Below are 25,805 nucleotides of genomic sequence, written 5' to 3'. Positions count from 1 at the left end.
GTGCAAATCCTTAAAGACCTGGAAATATTCATATGAAATGTTGACTTCATGGTAAGTGAAGTGTTGAGAAGGTATCTAGCTCTCTACTCCATTTTTCTTTAATTACCTAATCCAAAAATATGAATCATAAACAGGCCTATCTTGCATTTTTTAAGACTATGGTCTGGTCCCTTGCTCATCCATTTAAGCGGCTAAACTATAAGCAGTCTTGGTAGTTGAGAACTATTGTGTAACGCTTTATTGCTTCTTGCTCAAAGCACATGACTAATGGAAGAAATTAAGTTTCCAAAAGTTTTCACTCAGTAAGTAAAGCAACAAAGAGTTGAAATAATAAAAAGTTGTGGGAATAGAAATTCATTACTTGTGGGAATAAATAAATTTGTGAAAGTGGGATAGTTAAGTTTAGAATGTCCTTTCTTACTCCACCTGTATGGAGGTCTCCATGTGAGTTAAGGCATTGAAGGAAGGATTTGCATCTAAGAATTAATAAATCCAGAATGATTTTCCTGGGAAATTACTGTATTACAGTATATTAGAGGTTGGAAGGGACCTTGTGGTCGTTTGAGGCTGTGCCTTTAAGAACAAACACTGCTGGAACACACTGGCTAATGTTTTTGGTACTAGAACCAAAACATTCTGATATTCTAAACGAATTTCATTGGTTGATAAACAAAAATTCAGCTTTAGATTGTGAAGCGGTTGGAAAATTTTTTCCTCAGTTCAGTTCGGTTTGGGAGTTGGGGGAGTTTGGTGTTTCAGCCTGTTCTCCCTGCCTGCTTCTTCTGCGAACTGCTGGACTTGGCCTTCAGATAAGCAAACACTAATCCTGCATGGGCTTTTGAAGCTTGCTAACAACTCTTTTCCTTAGTAACTTGCCTTTCTCTCTCTCTAACCCCTTTTTGGGGAAAAAGGGAGGTAAGGGGGGGAGAGAGGGGGTTCCAAAGAGGGGATCCCTCCCTGAGGGAGGGATTTTTGTTGTGTTATTTGTCTTTGCTGTGTGTTTCTGTGTATATATTGTAAATACCTGTATATATTGTGATATATATAACCTGCTTTCCATATATGCTTGTAAATATATAGCTTTTGCTCTTCGACTGAGTTAGCTGTGGTTTCTTACTCTGTGGAGGAGGGAGAGCTAAGCCCTCTCTCAACCTACCACATTTATTGGCGCCCAACGTGGGGCTTGCTGACAAATTAGTTTGATTTATTGCTTGCTTAAGTCGAACGAGCAAACATGAAGGTGTTTTGGCTTTTTGAGCGTCTGTTCTTCTCGGTCTTTGGTGTATTGATCTACAAGTATTGCCTGGGTATGATTATCGATAAGATAGGTAAATATATAATGCAAAAATTATATTTGTGGTTTAAGTACAAGATTCGGCTTCTGTATGATCGGTGCCTGGAATTCTTTTATGTTAAAAAGTACAGAAATGTTACATCTAGCACACTGCAGGATTCGAACCCATGACCTCAGCACTCATAGTTCAAAGCACTGCCAACTGAGCTACTGCACATTCCTGGATACAGTCAGATTGTGAAACCTCTGTATGATGTGACTCGAAAGAGGAACAGTTTCCACTGGGGACCTGAACAACAAGCAGCCTTTGACCAGATAAAGCAAGAAGTAGTCCAAGCAGTGGGTCTGGGACCTGTCCGAGATGGTCCAGACATTAAGAACATTTTGTACACGGCTGCAGGTGACAATGGTCCAACCTGGTGCTTGTGGCAAAAAGCTCCAGGTGAGACACGTGGACGACCTCTTGGTTTCTGGAGTCGAGGTTACAGAGGTTCAGAGGCTAATTACACTCCAACAGAGAAAGAGATTCTAGCTGCCTATGAAGGAGTGAAAGCAGCTTCTGAAGTAATTGGAACTGAGTCACAACTTCTCTTAGCTCCCAGATTGCCAGTTTTGAATTGGATGTTCAAAGGCAAAGGTTCCACACCACATCATGCCACAGATTCCACCTGGTCTAAGTGGATGGCCCTGATAACACAGAGAGCTCGAATGGGAAATCTTGAAAGACCTGGTCTGGTGGAGGTGATCTCAAGTTGGCCTGAAGATACCAACTGTGCTAAACCTCCAGAGGAGAGAGTAACTCGTGCTGAGGAAGCTCCTCCTTACAATGACCTTTCTGATGATGAAAAGAAATATGCTTTGTTCACAGACGGTTCCTGTTGTCTCGTCGGGAACAAGCGAAGGTGGAAGTCTGCCGTGTGGAGTCCAACACGCCGAGTTGCAGAGGCGAAGGATGGAGAAGGAGAATCCAGTCAGTTTGCAGAGGTAAAAGCTGTCCAGCTAGCTCTCGACGTAGCTGAACGTGAGAGATGGCCAAAGCTTTATCTCTACACCGACTCCTGGATGGTAGCCAATGCTCTATGGGGTTGGCTAAAGAACTGGAAGAAGAATGGTTGGCAGAGGAAAGGAAAACCCATCTGGGCAGCTGAACTGTGGCAAGACATTGCTGATCGAATCGAGAGAATTCCAGTGAAAGTGAGACACATTGATGCTCACATTCCCAAGAGCAAAGCTACTGAGGAACAGCAGCACAACCATCAGGCAGATCTAGCTGCAAGAGTTTCTCAAGTAGACAAGGACTCTGAACTTGATCTCGACTGGAAACACCGAGGTGAGATATTCTTAGCTCGGTGGGCTCACGATTCGTCAGGACATCAAGGCAGAGATGCAACATACCAATGGGCTCGTGACAGATCCATAGACATTTCCATGGATGCCATCACACAAGTCATCCATGACTGTGACATTTGTGCTGCTATTAAGCAGGCAAAGAGAATTAAGCCCTTGTGGTATGGTGACAGATGGTCCAAATACAGGTATGGTGAAGCTTGGCAGATTGACTACATCACTCTACCACGTTCTCGTTCTGGTAAGCAGTACGTGCTTACTATGGTAGAGGCAAACACTGGATGGCTGGAAACTTACGCAGTCCCACATGCAACTGCACGCAACACCATTCTTGGTCTGGAGAGACAGATCCTGTGGAGACACGGAACTCCAGAGAGGATTGAGTCAGACAACGGAACTCACTTCAAGAACAACCTTGTAAAGAGCTGGGCAAAAGAGCACGGTATTGAGTGGATTTTCCATATTCCTTACTATGCACCAGCTGCAGGGAAGATTGAACGCTACAACGGTTTGTTGAAGACCACTCTCAAAGCCATGGGAGGTGGATCTTTGAAAAACTGGGAGAAACATTTAGCACAAGCAACCTGGCTGGTGAACAGTAGAGGTTCAGTGAACCGAGCTGGACCTGCACATTCTGATCTGCTACAGAAAGTAGAAGGTGATAGAGTTCCTGTTGTTAGGGAAAAGAATCTGTTAGGTAAAACTGTTTGGGTATTTTCGCCCTCAGGAGAGGCTAAACCTGTCCGAGGGGTGGTTTCAGCAGAAGGTCCGGGTCACACTTATTGGGTAATGCAAGAGAATGGTGAAATTCAGTGTATTCCACAAAGAGATTTAACTTTAGCTGAGAGAGTTTAATTTCAGAATGTTGTACAGCTACAGCGCGTCCAAAGGAAAGAGTCCCTGAGGAATCTACGGTGCACGAACCCTGAGAACCCTGAGAGCCCTGAGTCAACTGAGAGTCCCTGAGTCCCTGTTTCCCTTTTTCTTCGCTTCGTCTGCGGAGAGACAAACTGTTTTCCATTTTCTTGATTTTGGATTTTCTTGGACTTCTGAATCATCTACATCTGAGTATAGCCGGAATGGACGATGAACTTAACTTACGAACTGTAAATATTGTTCTGAATTGGATGGACAGTACGAACAGCCAATGAAATTGTTTAGAAAGGGGTGGACTGTGGTCGTTTGAGGCTGTGCCTTTAAGAACAAACACTGCTGGAACACACTGGCTAATGTTTTTGGTACTAGAACCAAAACATTCTGATATTCTAAACGAATTTCATTGGTTGATAAACAAAAATTCAGCTTTAGATTGTGAAGCGGTTGGAAAATTTTTTCCTCAGTTCAGTTCGGTTTGGGAGTTGGGGGAGTTTGGTGTTTCAGCCTGTTCTCCCTGCCTGCTTCTTCTGCGAACTGCTGGACTTGGCCTTCAGATAAGCAAACACTAATCCTGCATGGGCTTTTGAAGCTTGCTAACAACTCTTTTCCTTAGTAACTTGCCTTTCTCTCTCTCTAACCCCTTTTTGGGGAAAAAGGGAGGTAAGGGGGGGAGAGAGGGGGTTCCAAAGAGGGGATCCCTCCCTGAGGGAGGGATTTTTGTTGTGTTATTTGTCTTTGCTGTGTGTTTCTGTGTATATATTGTAAATACCTGTATATATTGTGATATATATAACCTGCTTTCCATATATGCTTGTAAATATATAGCTTTTGCTCTTCGACTGAGTTAGCTGTGGTTTCTTACTCTGTGGAGGAGGGAGAGCTAAGCCCTCTCTCAACCTACCACAGACCTCAAGAGATCATCGGCTCCAAATCCCCTGCCAAAGCAGGATCACTTAGGCTAGTCCACTCAGGAATGCACCAGGTGGGTTTTGAAAGTCTCCAGAGAAGGAGACTTGGCAACCTCCCTGGGCAGTCTGTTCTAGTGCTCTGTCATCCTCACTGTAATGAAGTTTCTCCTCATGTTGAGGTGAAGTCTTCTATGTTCAAGCTTGAACCCATTGTTTCTTGTCTTACTACTGTGCAAAACTGAAAAGATCTTGGTCCCATCCACCTGACACCCACCTGTGGTGGTTTAAGCCTTAACTGGGAGTCAAGAGCTCAGATGGGGGCAAGGCTGAGAATCACTCCCCCTCCTCCCTCCCAACAGAGAGGGGGAGGGAAAAAAAGGAAGGGGCAAATCCACCAACCAATAATTTGGAGTCAGCTTGGAAGTAGAGAGGTAAAGTTTTCTTTTAAAATTTTTTTTTAAAAATAAAAATATATATATAACAATAACAGGTAAGGTTCACAAGAGCAAGGAACAAGGATGGATGGGAAGGGGGAAAAAAAACCCCAAGAATACAAAACCAGTCTCTCTCTCTGAAGAGGCGCATAGGCAGCAGGGAGAAGGATCAGGCCTGGCCACATGGCAGAGGAGCAGGAAGGCAGCTGCAGTAGCTCTCACCCAGGAGAGGCAGGAGCCAAAAGGAGGCCTAATGGCTGCAATGTCCTGCTTTTTATACCTTAGCTGGGCAGGGAGCGGGGAGTGGAACAGACTCAGTTTCCCAGGGGGAAAATGTCCTGGAGGGAGGGCAATGCACCTGCAAGCTCTCCACCCTGTTTTGGTTTTTTTTTTCAGGATGGGCATTAACCCACTGCACCACCCCTCAGGTATTTATAGACACTGATGAAATCCCCTCTGAGTCTTCTCAAGATTAAATAGCCCCAGTGTGGTAGTTTGGCCTACCAGCATTAACAAAAGCTTGGCTTGCTCAGTCAGGGAAAGCAAATGGAAGCTATATTTACAAGCAATAACTACACTCTACAATGGAATGCAATGAATATGTACAAATATACAGTATTTACAGTATTATACAGGTATTTACAATCAGAACACATCATGGAAACTCCCCTGAACCCCTAGTGGGATCCCCAAAAGGAGTGGGGGTAACTGCTCCCCTCTTCCCTAACCTCCTCCCCCTTTACTCTGTCTAATTAGAAGTAAAGAGGAAAAAAAAGTTAGGAGAGTACTGTTAGTCTTATCTGCAAGGTCAGCTAGTAGTGATCAGATCCTCCTAGCCAGGCAGAACAGAAACAACAGCCAGAAGAGAGAGAAAGGAATGAAGTGGGATGTGAGATATTGCTAGGGGTACATCTCACATCTGGCCAATGAAATTCATTTAGAATAATCTTTTGTTTTCCTTTTTACACCCAACTGTGAATTGTTTATATTTCTTCACTCTTCTGCTCAAAAATCTACAGTCAAATTTTAAAGGCATAGCCTGAAACTGCCAAACCCAGGGATCTCAGTCTCTCTTCGTAGCTGAGATGCTCAAGTCCCCTAATCTTTCTTGTGGGTGTCCAATGGATTGTCTCCAGCAGTCCTCTGCCTTTCTTGAACTGGGGAGCCCGAAACTGGATGCAGTATTTCAGGTATGGTCTCACCAGGGCAGAGTAGAGAGGTGGAACAACTTCCCTAGACCTGCTGGAAACACCCTTTTAATGAACCCCAGGATACTATTGGCTCTCTTGGCCACAAGAGCACATTGTTGTTCCATGGAGAAACTGCTGTCCACCAGCGCTCCAAGGTCTTTCTCTGTGGGGCTGCTTTTCAGCAGGGCAGACCCTAACCTCTACTGGTGCATGTTGTTATTCCTCCCTGCACTTGTCCTTATTAAACTTCATGAGGTTTGCCTACACCCAGCTCTCCAGACCGTCCACATCACGTTGGATGGCTGCACAGCCTGCTGGGGTGTTAGCCAACCCCCTCCTAGTTTTGTATCATCATTGAATTTGCTGAGGGTACTCTCGATCCCCTCATCTAGGTTGTTGATAAAGATGTTGAACAAAACTGGACCCAATACTGATCCCTGGGGAGCACCACTGGCCACAGGCCTCCAAGTTGACTCTGTGCCACTGACGATGACCCTCTGAGCTCTGCTGTCGAGCCAGTTTGCAATCCACCTCATGGACCAGCCATCTATGCCACATCTCCTGAGATTTTCTATGAGGTTGTTATGCAAGACAGTATCCAAAGCCTTACTGAAGTCAAGGTATATGACATTTTCTGCTCTGCCCTCATCTACTGTTACGAATGGGCCACACAAGAAAATGTCAAAGTTTCTTGTGAGAGTTGTTTTGTTAAAAAAGTAGAAGCAAGCAAGCAGCAAGGAAGCGGCGTGCCGGGCTGCAGAGACTCCCCACCCCCCCATCTACCCATTTGGTCATAACTTCATAGAAGGCTATCAGATTAGTCAGACAGGATCTCCTCTTGGTAAACATATGCTGGCTACTCCAGATAACCTTCTTGTCTTCCATGTGGTTAGGGATGACCTCCAGGATGAGCTGCTCCATTGTCTTTCCAGGGATGGAGGTGAGGCTGACTGGTCTGTAGTTTCCTGGGTCCTCCTTCTTGCCTTTTTTTAAGACTAGAATGACATTTGCTTTCTTCTGGTTGTCAGGCACCTCTCCTGTTCTCCATGACTTTTTAAAGATGATGACGAGAGGTTCAGCAACAGTCTCAGCCAACTCTCTCAGCACTTGTGGATGCACCCCATTGGGGCCCGTGGATTTGTGTGTGTCATCAGTTGGTATAAGAGATCTCTAACCCAGTCCTGACTGGCCAGCAGAATGTCCACACCTCTCCAGTTCTACTCCCTTGCTTCTAGAGCAGAATTATTGCCATATTGGTGTTTGAAAATTCTGCAGACCCATTTCAGACTCTTTCTGGTCACAAGATCACACTGAAGGAGCTGTGTAAAACACCCTGAAAGTCCAGGAGTCAAAAAATCCTCTCTTCTAGATCTTCTTTTTCTCTGAACTTAACTTAAAAGCATGCCACATTTGATGATTTTGCCTCATTACTATTCAAAGTTCATTAATAAATTCATTAAGTTTCCAAGAGAAGACAGAGCTAGGAGGCAATGAGAAACTGGGAGCTCAGATCAGGGGCTGGGCATGGTCTGACAAGGACACTAATACCCAGGGAGAGGCAAAATGGGAAAGGTGGAACTAGAAGTTCATGAGAGGAAGAAAATGGAAAACAGAGAAGTAGCTTGGGAAGGCTGGACAAGAAAACTGTTGTAGGAAATGCAGCCATGCAGTGTAGAGGAGACTGGGACACCTGAGAGAAGGGAGATGACAGGGATGAGTTGGCTGGCACTGAGATTAGATGCTGGTGAACTGGTGCTGAAATATACATCAGAAAAGGCTTTGGATGGAGGCAGAATATATTAAACTTCATGGAAAGACTATATTGCTATTCAGAGTCTGGAAGGTGGTTCAAGACCATCAGAACTCACCAGTTCTCCACTGTCAACAAAATGCCTATGAACCTGTGGCAAAACGCCAGTGTTATGTCCGTTTCTGAAGTTGAGTGCTAAAGGCTCAGTATCAGTCTTTGAGCTCAGGTATCAGTAAGACTACAGGATGGCCAATAAATAAAGGATAGAAAATATTTAGGGGAACCTTTGTTCAATCAGAATGCAGATAGCTTCAATAGAGGCCATTGAATTTAGCAAACTTTGGGATGAAAATCAAGAAAATTTGCTGCTATTTTTGGTCACAAACCAACAAATAAAAAACATAAATGCAACAACCACAAAGGTCTGACCATTTTGGTTTAGTTATTCATTGCTCTCTGGAAGAAACTGATGCAAATGTAATATTCCCTCTTGGCAAAGCTTCAGGCTTTGTGAGACTTGATAACTTGAGACAAACAGCAGCAAACCCAAACAAAACAACAACAACTGAATTGTTAAGCAGTTATGTAGAAATCCATTCAAGGATTATCAGCTATCAATGAAGCTCATCACTGCACAGTTGAGAGGGTGGGATTACAGGGAGCAATATATATATCAAGTTTAACAAAACCATAATCACACAGACTTGACTTGCTAACTTCATGTATTGCTTCAGTCCTAAAAGTTATCATTTAAATTTATGTATTTTCATATCTATGGGATGGTATCAGAAAAATGTTTATAATACTGTCTGCTACATTAAATCATCCAGGCCCTTATTAAAACCACTTAAAATGAATAACTCATGAATAGAATCATAGAAGATACTATAAGAACAGGAAGCTATTCCTGAGTGCTCATGGGAACTAATTATATTTGCCATGACAGAGAGACATATATGTTATCTTACAAGTGTGCATGGCACTCTGGCTGATATTTAGATGACAGAATTATTTATTTGCTTCATCAAAAAATTGTGTTTAATGATTATTTTAAACAACAAATTTCATTTTCTGACATTGAAATTATCACTACTGTTGAATTATTGAATTATTATTGAATTATTAATTATTATTAATTATTGAATGTATCATTGAAATTATTCAAAGTGATAATTTAAGAACTTATTTGTAGACTAAAAGGGAACCTGCTAGAGGGGACAAAATGTGTATGATAGTTAGAGATGGAGCAAAATTGCATACATCTCTTTCTTAAAGTAGGAAAATAATCAAAATAAGGAAATAATGGAACTGAAATGAAGACTGCTTGAGGATAGGTAGCTCCAGCTGAAATAAACCAGGTAGAACAAGGTTGACTTAAGAAGAAAATCAAGGAGGAAGTGGTTAGAGGTTTTATGATTGAACTGATATGAAGATATTTTCAGATTTGTTTTGTTTGGGTCTTTTTATCTACTTCAGTTGCATTTAAATGTTGCACGTTTAAATGTGCTCATTCCATAACAGCCAAACCAATTATTTTATGGCAATCATTAATTACAGTAATTGCCAAAAATAATAATGTAAATCAAACCAATATTAACAAATTATAACAAATTATACTAAGAAAAAAGGTAAAAGAACTTGTTTTTTTAGGGTAATCTTTCTGAAAGTAAAAAAATCTCCAGTGCTGCACTATTGTTAGCCTTAATTCAGTTCTAAATATTTTCACAGGTGGCCCATTTATCCTTAAAATCTATGTGAAATACTGATCAAATGCAGCTACACAAAACCAAAACAAACCCCCATCACAAAAACCCAAACAAAACCTCCAGGCAGCGCTGTGCTCGTAGATGGTCCATCATTTTCAGTCTGGTATGTACCAAGATTGTTATCCTTGTCCTAAAAGTACACTTCACTATTAGTGGAAAAGTTACCTGCTTGCATCAACAAGTGAACCTTCAGACTCTTCCACGCACTTCAAATATAACAACCTCTCCTGTTCATTTTCTGACAGTTTTAAGGAGGTTACATCTGCCATTAACATCTTATTAACATTTTATATATGTACAAAGACTCAAAGTTTTATGTAACTGGTAGGCAGCATCTTAGAAACCTAATTCCAGGGCCTAAACCATGTAGTAGCTTTGCACAATAGCCTCTTATCTGAGCTGGGCACAACTGGATTTATTTCCATTATTGCTATTACACATCTACTGCATGGTCTGGTATAAATTGGAATTAATGACCAGCAGAAGTCTAGGTGTAGACTGGAATTACCAGCAGTCAAGGCTCAAATTATGTGCTCAAATTTAAAAAAAAATATGTTAAGGGAAAACTAATCTTAATTGCCAAATATAAAGCTGTTTAAGGTATTACATCTCAAGGGGAGCATCTTATCATACTCAGGCTCGTTAATAAATGCCACAGTAATTGATCAGTGGTAACTTGTAAGATACTTCTCTTTCTGTTAGGTACAGTCTGCACAGAGGAATTGTCTCTCTTTGCAAAGAGCAGTAACAGAAAGGAAAAAAAAAGGGAGGAAAAGGGATAAGAACAATATCTTGCTTCTTCCCCAGGTTTTATTCAAAAGCATTTTTATTGAAACAAATGTACACAGTAAATTTTACTTTGCTGTTGACAGAAACTTCTCACAGTGCCAACCTCAACCCTGGCTTATCTAATGCCATTCTTAAATATTGTGTCAAAAACTAGCAGTCAGTAAGCAGGTACCAGATTCAGCTATAGCACTTGGTTACTGAACCTTTCATAGAGTAAAACTTAAGACTAGTCTTTCTTGAGCCAACTCTTCTCCTCCTGTTGATACTTACTAAGCATAATGAATGTTGTCTTACTGAGAACTCTGGCCAATCTGTGTAAATGAGGTACTTAATTCTTCACTTTGTTGGTTTCTAAAATCGGGGGAGAAATACGAAAAACTTGTATATGGGTTCTTTCCCAGACAAGACTATTACTCATGTAGCTGTTAGGAAAAGTAGGTCTCAAATGTGATGGTTGTTTTGTATTTGGTCATATTGCAAAGGTGTGTATGATATTTAAATGGGAGCCTAACTTGTAGTTAGTATTTCCTGAGTTTCCTTCTCACAGAACTGAATTATATTTCCCCAGTTAGTTATTTCTAACCTGTAGTCATTCTTTGCATCTGCTGTTTTCTTCTCATGTTGCATTCTGATTAGTCTGTGGAAGAATAGTGCAAGGCAAAGAGACTGCTGGCTGTGAAGAAAAAAAAATATAATTAAAAACATTGGAGGTGTAAATTAAGACTGCTGGTGAAATTTTTTGGTTGCCCCTGAGGGACTTCATTAAACACTTCCATTATGCAGCTCTAAGCCCTTTCAGAAATGGAAGTATTCCTTCATTTTCTTCTTCCAAAGTCTTAATTTCAGTGAAATGTAGAGAATGTGGGTCCCATACTCTTTTCATTAGATTACCAGTACTGATGGATTCTGTCTGCATATGTAAAACTAATGTATCTTGGAGAAAACTTTCAAAAGTGCCTGTTGGTCTGTTTATGGGGTGCCTAATCATGAAGGACTTGCATGCTGCTAATGTCTAATAGCAATGACCACAAAGTGGTATCATTATGATTGGAAATCCATCAGTATTAGCAAGGTGTTCATGTCGTTGCTACGTGTGATAGTCCCAGAGCAAGCCATGCTTAGCCCCTCCATCATGCTCATCCAAATACCATGTAAATATCATAGACTTAAAGAATGTTTTGGGTTGGAAGAATCAGTAGATATCTCCCTGCACTATGGTTGGTCCATCACTCTACAACTATTAATTGTGAAAGAAACATAATTTTCATGTCACTGAACCACTTATCTTGCTCATCCCTGTCTTCAGAATTTTTGAGGACTCCTTTCTTCTCTTTTTGGTCACTCTTCCTTTACCTTATCAGTCTGAAAAATAAAGTAGATGTGATCAATATTGACAGATGATATAAATCTGGGTGTTCCCAGGCATGATTTGGTGCTTATTCAGAGCAAAGTGAATGCAAGAGTCATGAGTGGTTTATATTCTCAGACTTCCTACAGTATTCAGTGTTCTGTGGAGCATAAACAATATTCTGTGCAGAAATCATTGGACAGCTTCCTATCAATAAATCCTATTAAGAACAAACAAATTAAAAAAGATTCCTACATATGACACTCATTTTCAGCCTGATCCTGCATTTACTTTCACTGATATAGGAAGTGTGGTTTTTTATTTCATTTGCTATTGTTATTTCTTCAAGTACAAAAGAAAACCTATATATGGCAAATAGTAGCACCTCTTAGGAACAGTGAGTAATGGAGCATGCATGCTATGCTATATTTGTGTATTGACTTTCTCCCTGGTGCATGAATGCAAATGGAGTTTATGTGGGAAATTTTTCTACTGTTAAGGCTGAGATCAAACTGGACTGATACTACTGGATTGAAGTCTTGTTTATAGCACTATATGTTTTTATTCTCATTATGTGGCTTGATGAACCTGCATTTTCTGAAGGATTTTCCAATATTACTTACACCTTACAACAGCCAAATTAAATTTTTTTTTCATTAGTACTCGATTTGAGAAAACATATAAAATGATACTTTATGTTGTAAAACAAAGTATCATTATGTCTAAAGATAACCAGCCTGAATGTCTTGAGAGCAATTCTGAGGCTTGTAATACTGCATAGATGAACGAAATACTGGAGCTTCATATGCTTTTGTTGGAAGAGTATATTACATACAGCAGTATATCTGGGAAGAAGGAATAGGTGTATTTGGTAGGACTGCTTGTATAAGTACATAAACACTTCAGTATAAAGAAGGGCAAGAAGAACCTGCACTCCCTATTGGACCTGGAGGGGAACACTGTGACTGATGATGAGGAAAAGGCTGAGGTCCTGAACACCTTCTTTGCCTCAATTTTTAACAGCAAGGCAGGAATTCAGGATGAGTGGCCTCCTGAGCTGGGTGATGGGGTCAGGGAGCAGTGTCCAGTTCTGGGCCACTCAGTTTAGGAAAGACATTGAGACACTTGAACGTGTCCAGAGAAGGGCAACAAGGCTGGTGAGAGGCCTTGAGCACAAGCCCTATGAGGAGAGGCTGAGGGAGCTGAGATTGTTTAGCCTGGAGAAGAGAAGGCTCAGGGGTGACCTCATTGCTCTCTACAACTACCTGAAAGGTGGTTGTAGCCAGGAAGGGGTTGGTCTCTTCTCTCTAGCAACCAGCACCAGAACAAGGGGACACAGTCTCAAGCTGCACCAGGGGAAGTTTAGGCTCGAGGTGAGGAGAAAGTTCTTCACGGAGAGAGTCATTCATCATTGGAATGGGCTGCCCAGAGAGGTGGTGGAGTCACCATCCCTGGAGGTGTTCAAGAGGGGATTGGATGTGGCACTTGGTGCCAGCACATTCCAATGGCCAATAACTCTTTCTGTGAAGAACTTCTTCCTAACATCCAGATTAAACCTCCCCTGGCACAGCATGAGACTGTGTCCTCTTGTTCTGGTGCTGGTTGCCTGGGAGAAGAGACCAACCCCCACCTGGCTACAACCTCCCCTACGTAGCTGTAGACAGCGAGAAGGTCTGCCCTCACCCTCATCTTCCCCAGGCTAAGCAACCCCAGCTCTTTCAGCCTCTCCTCATAGGGCATGTGCTCCAACCCCGTCACCAACTTTGTTGCCCTTCTCTGGACACACTCCAGCAAGTCAACATCGCTCTTGAATTGAGGGGTCCAGAACTGGACACAATACTCAAGGTGTGGCCTAACCAGTGCTGAGTACAGGGGCACAATCACCTCCCTGTTCCTGCTGGCCACACTGTTCCTGATCCAGGGCAGGACGCCATTGGCCTTCTTGGCCACCTGGGCACACTGCTGGCTCATGTTCAGCCTACTATCAACTGGTACCCCCAGGTCCCTTTTCTGCCTGGCTGCTCTCCAGCCACTCTGACCCCAGCCTGTAGCACTGCATGGGGTTTTTGTGGCCAATGTGTAGAACCCAGCACTTAGATGTGTTAAATCTCATGCTGTTGGACTCCGCCCATCTGTCCAGCCTGTCAAGGTCCCTCTGCAGAGCTCTGCCACCCTCTAACAGATCAACACCTGCCCCCAACTTGGTGTCATCTGCAAATTTACTGATGATGGACTCGATCCCCTCATCCAGGTCATCGATAAAGATATTAAAGAGCATGGGGCCCAGCACTGATCCCAGGGGGGATACTGTGGGCAGACACTGGGGAAGTCCCAAACTGGACTCAGTGCCAGATGGAATCCAGATTCAGGAGATGGATTCTGAAATTGAATTCAGGAACACATGGTTCAGGATTGAATGGATAACAGGCAGAGTCCTCCTTGGACAATGGCCTTTGAAGAAGATAGCTTGACCCTTGTGATCCCTCAGCTTTATACTGAATATGATGTATATGGAACAGATTACCTTATTGGTCAGTTTAGAGTCACCTGTTGTGTCCATTCCTTCCTGACTTTTACTTTCTGCACCCTCAATATAGTACACAAGACATAGCAGTGGGGTTGGTCTGCGTTCCAATCCTTGCTACTGAACGATACATATCAAATGTAGCACTGGTAGCAGCAGACACTAATGCAAAAATAGGCTGTTAACTTCAGAAAGTGCAGTCACTTACAAGAGACTGAGCTGAAAAGTAAAATCACAGAAAGAATTAGTTCTGCTCTAACTCAAACCAGGACTATGATGATGAATTGACAATATAATGACAATATAATGAATTGATTAGGACACAAGAAGTATTTGGCCAGGTGGTTTGAAGTTACTATAGGATACTGTGGTGGTTTGAAAGGAAAGGCTCCGCTTTCCCTCCCCCACTGAGAAAGAGACCACGGCTAAACCCAGTCGGAGAAATGAGATTATATTTTACAAGGAAACAGATTCTATGTAACACAACAAACACAGGTATTTTACAATATATACAGGAATATACAGCAAATGAACTCAACCAGAAACCAGACCTCCCACAGAGGAGGCTTCCCCCTGTGCCCCCTTCACCCCCCTACCTCCCTTCTCCCCCAAAGAGGTAGAAGACAAGAAGAAAGGGGAGCTAGTACAGCAGACAGAGGCCTATGCACAGGGAGTTAGTTCTTATCTTAGTTGGCCAGAATCCCAGAAGCAGAATCCAGCCGAAAAGGACAGCGAAGGAAGACTGAGAGAAAGTTCCCAGCTCCCCTGGGTCCAATCTCACCTCCCACCTCCACTTGGCCAATGAAATTCGTTTAGACTACCAAAATATTTTATAAACATTTAGCCAGTGTGCCCCTTTCTTAAAGGCACAGCCTCAAACCGCCACAGATACAATGATTTTATATGTTGAAAAAACATGTCTTTCATTTATTTAGTTTCAATTCTTCATGAAGATTTCCATTATACAACATATGTATGGCAATAATTCTGAAAACCACAGCAACAACAAATCAATATGAGGAAATTAGATCTTTGAATAAATTAATGGATGTTCCAAATTCAATACTAAACACCAAAATCAGAGAATGAAATAACTTTATGTACTTTGAAAAGCAGGTAATAATGCATTTAACAAAACTATTATTTTACAAAAATATTTTGGAATTACTACTTGCATCAAAAAAAAAAAAAAAAGAAAGTTCAGTATCTAAGAAGGAACAAGCAGAACTGTGACTGTTTGAGGCTGTGCCTTTAAGGAAGGGGCACGCTGGCTAAATGTTTATAAAATATTTTGGTATTCTAAACGAATTTCATTGGCCAAGTAAGGTGGGAGGTGAGATTGTTAGACCCAGGGGAGCTGGGACTTTCTCTCAGTTTCTCTTCCTTCGCTGTCCCTCTCGGCTGGATCTGCTTCTGGGATTCTGGCCAACTAAGATAAGATACTAACTCCTATGCCAGGCCTCTCTTTCTTTCCTGCCCTGTTATCCATCCTCATCTCTTTTCTACCTCTTTTGGGGGAGAAGGGAAGTAGGGGGTGAAGGGGGCACAGGGGGAAGCCCCCTCTGTGGGGGGTCTGGTTTCTGGTTGAGTTCATTTGCTGTATATTCCTGTATATATTGTAAAATATCTGTATTTGTTGTGTTACATAGAATCTGTTTCCTTGTAAAATATAATCTCATTTCTCCGACTGGGTTTAGCCGCGGTTTCTTTCTCAGTGGGGGAGGGAAAGCAGAGCCTTTCCTCTCAACCCTCCGCAAGAATAAATGCAAATTTTCTGATGGTACTGAAAAAAAAAAAAGGAACTTCACGTAAAAATATGTTCCTCAGTATCACATTTTTTGTTACTATGTAAGCAAAAAAACACCAGCTATAATGTCTTTTAGTTCTGATAAGCTACGGCAGACCTTAGTAGTTCTTGGCTTTGAAAAACCATGTTACCTTCAGACAGCCTGGAACCTAGTCTTTGCTTTTCACACTCTATTCTGTCAATATTTTATTTTTATTATGCATGCTTATGATTATGTTCATATTTATAATTGAACGTGATTTCTAGAAGCACAAACAGTGCTGTTGGCTTTGGCTTTCTTTTTTCTCACTGTGTACTGGTACAGTTTTGTCTATGATAATGAGAAACTTAAGCAATGATATAGCACTCATGGAGTACATGCATTTTTGGAAAATTTCCTTGTCAAGTACCAAAAGCCAAATCTAGGTGGGCTACACTGTACTTACACAGGTACCCTCACACAAAGTCACATCCTGATTATGCCAAAAGCAATTATGATCTCAAAACCGGAGGTCTTTGGGACCTCTCTTTTATGAAGACTCCTGCTTGTGACTGATTATCTCTACTATGCTACCGTGGCATAAAAATGACACATCTGAAGATCTGATGCATTTCTTGTGTTGTTAAACATACATCTTACCCAGAAATTATTTATGTAATCAAGGCCTGTAAACATTCCAAGGACACTGAATTTATTTGGCATGAGATGCAAATGTATTTCTCTGATGTTCACATGCTCCCATCCAAGCATGGTATCTTAGTTATCAAGGTATCACCATGAAGAGACCTAAATGCCAGAGAAGCATATGGGAATCCAAAATAATCACTTAAGTGACAGCATGACTTTGATTATTTTGTTCTTCATTTGTCTTGGAAACATTTGTCCTAGAGTGAGATGTGGCAAAGATTGTTCCTGGAAATTAAAACTGTTGATGCATGTTGATTGACACATTTTGGAGGAGTCAGAATAAGCCTGCAGTAAGTCCTCAGCATTTCTTCATTTCTTATAAAGATGATGAAGAAGATAAAGACATTGTCAATGATACATTCATAGCTCAGACTCCTTTTAGATTTCTCTTCAACAGCATTGTTCTCAGGTGGCCAAAAGGCCAAAAGCATCCTGGCCTGTATCAGGAATAATGTGGCCAGCTGGAGTCCTCACTCCAAAGTAGGAGTGATTGTGCCCGTGTACCTGGCACAGGGGAGGCTGCACCTCTAATACTATGTTCAGTTTTGGGACCCACACTATAAGAAGGACATTTAGTTGCTGGATCATGTCCAGAGAAGGACAGTGGAGCTGTGAAGGACCTGGAGAACAAGTCTTATGAGGAGCAGCTGAGGGAACTGGATTGCTTAGTCTAGAGAAGAGGGGGCCCTTATTGCTCTCTCCATCCACCTGAAAGGATGCCTCTTCACCTAGTATCAGGTGATAGGATGAGAGGAAATGGCCTGGAGTTGTGCCAGGGGAGGTTTAGACTGGATATTAGGAAAAAATATTTACTGAAAGAGTGGTCAGTCAGTGGAATAGGCTTCCCAGGGAAGTGATGGAGTCACCATTCCTAGAAGTATACAGAAACATGTTGCCATGCCACATCAGAGCATGGTTTAGTGAGCTTAATGCTTAAGTTGGGTTGACAGTTGGAGGGTTGGATCTTAGAGGTATTTTCCAACCTTAATTATTTTATGAACTCCAAATTTCTGTTTTCACTCATAGTTTAAGAAATCTTGATTCATCTCTTTTCATTTTAATAATGAAAATAGTTCAAACTTTCATTGAGCCTGTCTCTGAGGGCTGGGGAGAGAAAAGCAGAGAAAACTAGTTTAGAAAGCGAAGATCAGAAAACAGGTTGGGAGAAAATGAAGAGCTAATGGCAGGATTAAGTACAGTCTTCTCTTGGCTTCCAAGTAAAACTATATTAAAAACAAACAAACAAACAAAATCACAAAAAACCTCCCAGAGCCCACTGAAGAGTAGAAAGTTCATTTTCTTCTTATTGATTATTACAATAATAAGGACGTTGCCTCACTGTACTCTCTGTAGTCTCACTGATCAATAAAGAAATACTCATGAAACACAGTGTGAGTCCTCACTCTAATGACTTCCACCTTTTTTTCTGTAGTCAGGCTCTTGTAACTGCATGCGTGTACTCTGCCACTCCTCATTATTCTGCAGTTCTAGTGATGGACAACTGACATGCAACCTTCACTCACATGCTGAAACTGCTCTGCATATGCATGGTAGTTTCATATTGCATACTCCGTAAAGTCAATCTTTATGTAGGTTTTTCTCAGATAATTGGTATTGTATTACTTGTTAACCTCATAGAATCATGGGAAGATAAATGAAAATGTGTGGTAAGATAACATAGTATGGTTTAAGTAAATAAATTATTTACAGTATAGAATTTTATCATTTAAAAATATTTTCTTAAAATAACCAGTTGCAGTCTTGTCAAATGTTTCACCTTTAACTTGAAGGTCTCTTTAATGAAGAAAGACTCATAGAACTGAGGCTGTTTTGTCTTGAGAGGGCTGAGAGGGGATCTTATCAATGTCTATAAATATCTGAGGGATGGGTGTCAAGATGAAAGTGGTAGTCTCTTTTTGGTGGTGCCCAGTGGTAGCACAAGGAACAATAGATACGAGCTAGAACACAGGATGTTAAACCTCAACACAAGGAGACACTTCTTTATATTGAGGGTGGTGGAGCACTGGAGCAGGCTCCCCAGAGAGGTTGTGGAGTCTTCTCCTCTGGTGGCTTTCAAAACCTGCCTGGATGAGTTCCTGTGTGTCCTACCCTAGGTGATCCTGCTTTGGCAGGGGAGTTGGAGCTGATGATCTCTGGAAGTCACATCCTAACATTTTGTGATTCTGTGAAAGGAGAATTCCTGTCTGGGTTTCAAAGTGAAGTTCTTTTTGGAATTGGCTATTCCAGTGGTCTTGTTAAGCAATCACTACGTAAATACTTTTAAATGAAGTACACTGATATAATGATCTGCAGTTTGGAAGGAGTGTTTTCCCATCTTGCCTTAACTGTGGGGCTTTGTCAGATAATCAGCCCCATCCCCTCTTCTTACAGTTACAGTAATGGCAGGTGATCTGAAGGCTAGTGAAGAGGTGTAGGAATCCTGTAGGAATCCTGTCTACAAATCCTGGATGCAAATCACCTTGTGATTGTATCATGAGCTGAGACGTGCCCCAACGAGGGATAACAATTGCTCACCAGACTTCAGCTGCCCTGGAAATAATGGGCAGATGCCACTGCTATCTATACTCTCTGGAATATGCATAAGTCAAGATCATCTCTACCCATCAGCTACCCTGGAAAAGGAGGATGGTGCAAAGGAGAATTGATTCACCACCTGGACACATAGCTAAAAAACTGTATAAAATACCTGAGCAACTACTGGCTCAAAAGAAGGAAAAGACCAGGGCAATGCCGCTCTGAAGAAAAATGAAGAAAATACCAGGAGACAAGAGGACAGACACAAGAGAAAAAGACATCACCATGTGGCCTGGAGGCAGCAGACCAGGAGGAACCCTCTTTCCATGTCCTAAGTTCCACCTGCTACAGCTCATGGAGCTGAAGAGGCTTCTCAGAGAAGGATTTGGACTTTGGGATCTCTCTCTCCCCTCCTCCAGTGGAGGACAGCACAGCCAACAAGGATGACCTCTCCTCCATGCCAAAGCAGCAGCACCCTTCCTCCACAGATCCAAACTGTCTTGGGGGGTAAGGGGTGTGGCAATATAATTCCTTTCCACTTCTCTCTCCCTCTTCTCCCTCTGTCTCTGTTTTTCCCTCTCTCTCTCCCTTCTTCTGTTCCATCCACTTTATTCTGTTAATAAATAGCCTCGCTGTTGATATTTTGGCCTTGTTTGTGCCTCTAATTTCATAACATGGGAATATTCAAAATAACTAAGTCTCTTACACTCTCTGGACAGAGACAAGGAGCAAGAAGGCCCTTTGCAGAGTTCTTGAAAGCTTGTTCTCTCCTTTGTGTTGCTCATGCCCTCAGGGAATGCACAATAAATTGTAGGTCAGATATTTTAGAAGAGAGGACAGTTCCTTTGTGCAAATTACTTTGTATCTAGAGAAAGTCAGAAATGTATGTACCAGGGCTACTTTGCTTTAAGCTGCAGACTAGTGCTTTTAGATACATAGAGTGTAATTACTTCTGGAAGAAGTAATTTAGACAATGATAATAATAATGATAAAGCAGCAATTTGGAGTAGTGCAGCAAGGAAAGTAACCATAACACATATGTGTCTCTATGCAAAGAGACAGTTTAGGAATCTCAGCAGAAGTTGACTTGGATGAGGATAGAGCTGAAGTGGTAATTTATTTGAAAATTGTAATTTGCCATGGCTATTAAAAAAAATGCATTCAGAACATGTTGTACAGAAACATGCTCGGCTCTGACAGCAGTCACAACGTTGGTGTTTCCAGTTGGGACTCTGAAGCTCAACAGTGGTAATTTCCTCTTCCTTCCAAGCAGTGTCATCAGCATTCATTGTCTCTGAGCCACATCTTTTCTAGACATGGTTACAATACTGTAGAGGAAACAGCAAATTGTCCTCCTACTTCCACTTTCCATTAGTAATTTCACTGAACTGACTTCTCCTCCCAGTCTTTTGGTATAGTATCTGTAAATTTGTTTCTGTAAGAGTAGAAATCAGAGGGCACAGTATATAAATCCACATGCACAGCTGCTGCCTGCATGACTGGGTGTGCTTTCTTCATTGTGAGAACTTTTGTATGGAACACAGACCTAAGAAAATAAGTTATTTGTAAAAGGAATGTAGCCACTCATTATATTAGGATTTCATCTTCATTAGGTGCTTGTTAGCCATCTATGAGTCTTTGTAGGATACTTGGAAATTTGTAGATCCTTGTGAAATTTGACCATGACACAGTTCTTTTATTTAATTTGCTGAAAGGATGTTCTGTAGATGGTGGGCATGAAGGAAGAAATTAGGGAAGGAAGGAAGTAATTCAGGAAGGGAGGAATTTGGGGAGAAATTTAGGAAGGAAGAAATGAAGGAATTCAGGAAGGAAGGAAAACACCAATTTAACTGTGAAAAAGGAGTCAAATAAAATACCTTTTAAAAGGTTAACAGGTTGTTATATTTAGGTAAAATAATCTTAGTATCCTCACAGAAGCAGCCCAGTTTAGCTTTCACTATGGAATCAAGGGGTGGGATTGACTCCTTGGATTATCTTCAAGTCTCTAGAATGTCTTTGTCTACATCTGAGCTAATCACTTTTTTAATCACAGAAGAGAAATGCAAACGTTCTAGGCACATCAATCTCTCTCTAAAGTGCATCTCTAAAGCAAATTAAACAAACCATATACTAAAATTACCAATTTCTCTTCATTAAGTATAGAAAGTAGGCCACAGTGTGCAGGTCATCTGTAGAATTTACCTTGTAGTTTTCTAAATTAAGGGAAATAAATCCTGTTTGAAAGACACTGAATTAGTTTGTGACTAAATGTGTTGATGGACTCTGTATCATTTGATCTCTGCCTCAGTTCCTGTCTGCAAAACAGTTGAAATGCACCATGATTTTCTCCTACTCTGAGCTTATCACATTTATTTCACTTAAAGACCTTAGGGGCCTTGCAGACTCTGCCCTACTTGCTCAGTAGCTTAATGTCCAGTAACTAGCCCTGCTCTTACTTGCTGTGCTGGGTGTTGTGACCATGCTATTCAGAGGAGTAGTGACCTGTGTATGTACTTGAATTTTGTGTACACAGTAAGAAGTCTGCAGATTGTTCTGCTGAATACCATACTCCACGGACATGCAGTGCTGAGTATAATAATTACTAAGTAAAGGAAATGTAAAGACTTGGTTTGTTTCCTGTAGAATCTGATTTCTTTTTTTGCTCATCCTTCTGCCTGAACAGACAATGTTTGAGTCATTATCATATTTTTTCCCCCCATGATTGTTGGGTTGGTTGCTGTCAGTAGAAGCACTGTAAAGTTTGCACAGTCTATGACTCCTTACACACATTTCTATGAAATCATCTCAGTGGCTGTGATGTCTTTCTTCATTGTGGCAAACCAGATTAGATACCTGATATATTCTAACAGTAAGCCAGCAGAACCAATGGTTCCTGCTGCCATTCCCTGAACAGAAAAAAGTGATGGAGATTAGTAGAATGAAAATAGTCTCTAGCCTGTGAAAAACCATCAAGGCTCGCTATGTCATGATCTACTGCAGTACTTCCTATTTGTAATAGCAGTGAGCTCTTTCTTTAAAGCTCTCTCTGATAATACCAAAATATGCAAAGGCTTCTGAAATGACTGTCCAACTTCTTGAGGTCACACACTTTTTATTGATACAGTAGTTGTGAAAATGTGTACATTCATCTAACAAGCATGATGCAATCACCCACAGGCTTATAGAAATGCCTCTAAATAGATCTGTCTCAAACCAATGTACTTACACAGAAAATTTCCCTTTTGACTCACTGTTTTAAGTTTCTCTCCCCATAACCCATACTCAGATTTTTATTTACTTCTGACTGTACTTCATGGTAGCTGACGCATTTTACAGTGGCCTTTAGGAATTCTTTAGATGGAAAGTATTCTTGCTGAATTATTTTCTATGTAGTATTTAAATGTGTTTGTTCATGTGTTCTCTGTTACTAGAAAATTAAGCTTTAATTTGTCTCAACTAATGAATCCATTTTGCCTCTAACTGTATTCATTGGTAGACTAATTTCTCCGTGCTACCAGCTCTTCAGTCTTCTGATGGTTTGCTGTAACTGGACAGACTTACTACTGCAAATTATGTCTTCCGCAACTACAGTATTCTAAAAAGTCAAGATTTGTAGCAAGAAGCAACATAAGTTCAGTCAAATCTGACACATGCAAAAATTTGCAGACATATAAACTCTTCTTCACATCTGAAATGTACTTCAAGTGAAGTACAGAAATTCATCTCAGTTTAGTTTCTTTACTGTTAATCACTGTGACTGTCTGAGAGAAAAGGATAGTTAACTTCAACAAAGCTGAGGGAGCTGTCAGTAAGGGCAAAGGTGATAGGGTCAGTAGTCCCTACTGAGTAAAGAGAGAGAGACAGATTATTAACCTCTGTGCAGTAACAAGGGTTAGCAGAGGAGAAACTGTGAAGAAAATCATATAAAGTGAGATAAACTAGCCTTTGTACTGAACTCTTGATTTTATGATTTTTTTCTATCCAGCAGAAAAGTAAACTTTATAATCAAACTCACCTTGTGAAGGTTCACAGATACAAGTGACCACAACTGCTTTGAAGTAGAGAAATGCTTACAAAAAGACCCTTTTCAATGAGTCCTTTCAAAGCATGCAGTCTGACCTCTCTCACCAGCATTGAGGCACTAGTGTCTGTAAATGATTTCTTACATAAAGAATACTTATGTGCATGTTACACTTGTCATAAAGACCCCTGGTGACAGATTCATGTCTCAAAAGAAAGTAATAGAAGTCACTCAAACCTGAAACTACGGAAGACATGACTTGCAGGAGGAGGAATTTTGTGTGGCTTTTTAAAAAAACCTGGTAAATGACAGTAGTTTCATAATTGTGACCATGGAATCTTCCAGAAATATCAAGTCTGGAAATTCAGTATGCCTTTCAAAAATTTTCTCATCTGGATTACCAAGCCCCTGTTCCTATCCAAATAATCAATATTTCCACAGAGTTCAGTTTTAAGACTAAAGGGAATCAGAATAGAAGAGTATATTTAACTAAATGGAACTTAAAAAATCAGCATGTCAGTGAATAATTTTCTGTATCTAACCACAATGTCAAATTGTTTTCTGTGTTATTATTGCAGGTGATTATGTAGTCATGACTATATACTTCGACTTAAGTAGAAGAATGGGGTACTTTACTATTCAAACATACATTCCCTGTATATTAACAGTTGTTCTTTCCTGGGTATCCTTTTGGATTAAAAAAGATGCCACACCAGCAAGAACAGCATTAGGTAAGTTGTCAATAATTCCTTTTTATGCTCTCTTTGTGTGGCCCCTACACTGTAACTTGAAAAGGTTAATTGTTTTTCAAAGAGACCACCGGCTTTATGCTTTGGATTATTGCTACCACAGCTTGCAGACCCAGGTCACTCTAGCCTCAGGTTGTCTGCCTTTAACAGATTAACAGTAAACTGCCCTCACCCTTTCAAATGACACTGACACCTATTTTGCGTAATAATCTACAATAAGTGTCTGTCTCCTTGTTCTCACTAGGATAATTTAGTGACATTTTTGAAGAATAAATTAATTACACTGCTGGCTACCTTCCCTTCTGAAACTCTCTCCCACAGGGCATCATGTCTTATGTATATAGAAAGCTGTGGGATATAATATTATCAATTTATGCAAAGTGTTTTACCTTGCATGCCTGAAGTTATGCTTCACACTAGGTGTACAGATATTTTTCGTGGTGTGTGGAGATGTATGCTGTTACAGGTTTTCCAGCTCATTTATGTCAGAACCAGTACTTAAATTTGGGCATTGTGTTTTAGGAAACATTCAGAAATGTTGACCATTTATTCTTATGACTATAGGAAAAGTTGCAGGTTTTGCTAGCAACAAGGAAATAGGGCTATATAATAAGCAGTTATAGGTGTACATCAGAACTGAAGGAAAACAATTTTAGTCCAGGTTGTGGTTGCTAGGGGTGCTCATACTAATTGGTTCAGAAATTTACTAGGCAAGAATAAAGGAGAGACTATGTCAAGGTTTAGCTGCCCTTTTTTTTTTTTCTTTTTTTTTTCTTTATTTTCCAAGCATAGAAATTATGATTCCCTAATATTCATCACTCCTTCTGCAGGAGTTTGTTGCCAGTTAACCAGCTGGACTCTTTAAATCATTTCAGTATGAGAGAAGAAATTTTTTAAAACTGACCTGCCTGATTTCTTGGGCTGAAATCAGACAGGAAGCAATTGTGGGAGCAGATAGGTCCACAGATTTGATATGGTGATGCTGTTGCAAGGAAAGACTGAAGGATTAGCATTGTGCATAGGTTTCACCTCCCTGGAGGACACGTGAAGGCAGCCTTCAGTAGGCACAGTGTTCTCGAGTGTTGCTGTGTGCTGACAAGCCCTCATTCAACCACAGTACAGAAGAAGCCATTTGAACAAACCACCTTCCTTTTGCACTCAGATGAACAGCTGATCAAAAATCATCACTATTCCTTCATCACTTGCTCTTCAAGAGAATTTACCAGAAATGGTCGTTACTTATATGTGAATCTATTTCTGTTAGCTCTCTTTCAAACACTGTGTAGAGTGCCATGAGCAAGTCAGTGACACAGAGCTGTGGAACAGGATCAGTAAAAAGAAAAGTCTCTGGGAACCTATAGTAAAACATACATGCATACACACACACACACACATATATAATAATGGTTCACACTTTACAGATTATTCTGTATTAACACCTATTTTGTGTGAGGTCAGCACAAGACCATAACCTGGTGAATTTGCTGCAGAAGTTGATAAAATTAACAAGCATAGCATTTCTGATCATTATGTCATGTGACAACAGGTGGGTCCAGGTTTCTGAGGTTACTTTCTAAGAATGGAATCTTTAGTTCTCATTACTTTTCATGTGAGTGCCAAAGTAACTTTATGTTTTAGCAACATGTCTGACCCTAAGACTTACAGTTATTCAGCAACCCACTCTATGTCAATGTCAATGTGAAAATGATATAAAGATGAGGATACAGCATCTGTAAAGCTATCTGTTCCTGGCCATGTAGACTTGGCTCTGATTGCCAGAAAATTGAGGAATAGCCCTTA

At 40.9% G+C, this 25,805-nt stretch overlaps 1 protein-coding gene across 1 annotated transcript in view; it reads left to right on the top strand.

Annotated features, from left to right (window-relative positions):
- The window catches only part of GABRG3 (gamma-aminobutyric acid type A receptor subunit gamma3), a 425,205-nt gene that overhangs the window by 384,592 nt on the left and 14,808 nt on the right, over positions 1 to 25,805 (top strand). Inside the window, exon 7 of the mRNA XM_054164712.1 lies at positions 23,835 to 23,987. Coding sequence (XP_054020687.1) covers positions 23,835 to 23,987 — 153 coding nt within the window. The remainder of the gene's footprint in view (positions 1 to 23,834; positions 23,988 to 25,805) is intronic.

This window comes from Dryobates pubescens, chromosome 10 (assembly GCF_014839835.1).
Source record: "Dryobates pubescens isolate bDryPub1 chromosome 10, bDryPub1.pri, whole genome shotgun sequence".
Classification (NCBI taxonomy): Eukaryota; Metazoa; Chordata; class Aves; order Piciformes; family Picidae; genus Dryobates; species Dryobates pubescens.
The sequence above is the reverse complement of the archived record's forward strand: the minus strand, read 5'-3'. Positions and strand labels throughout refer to the sequence as shown.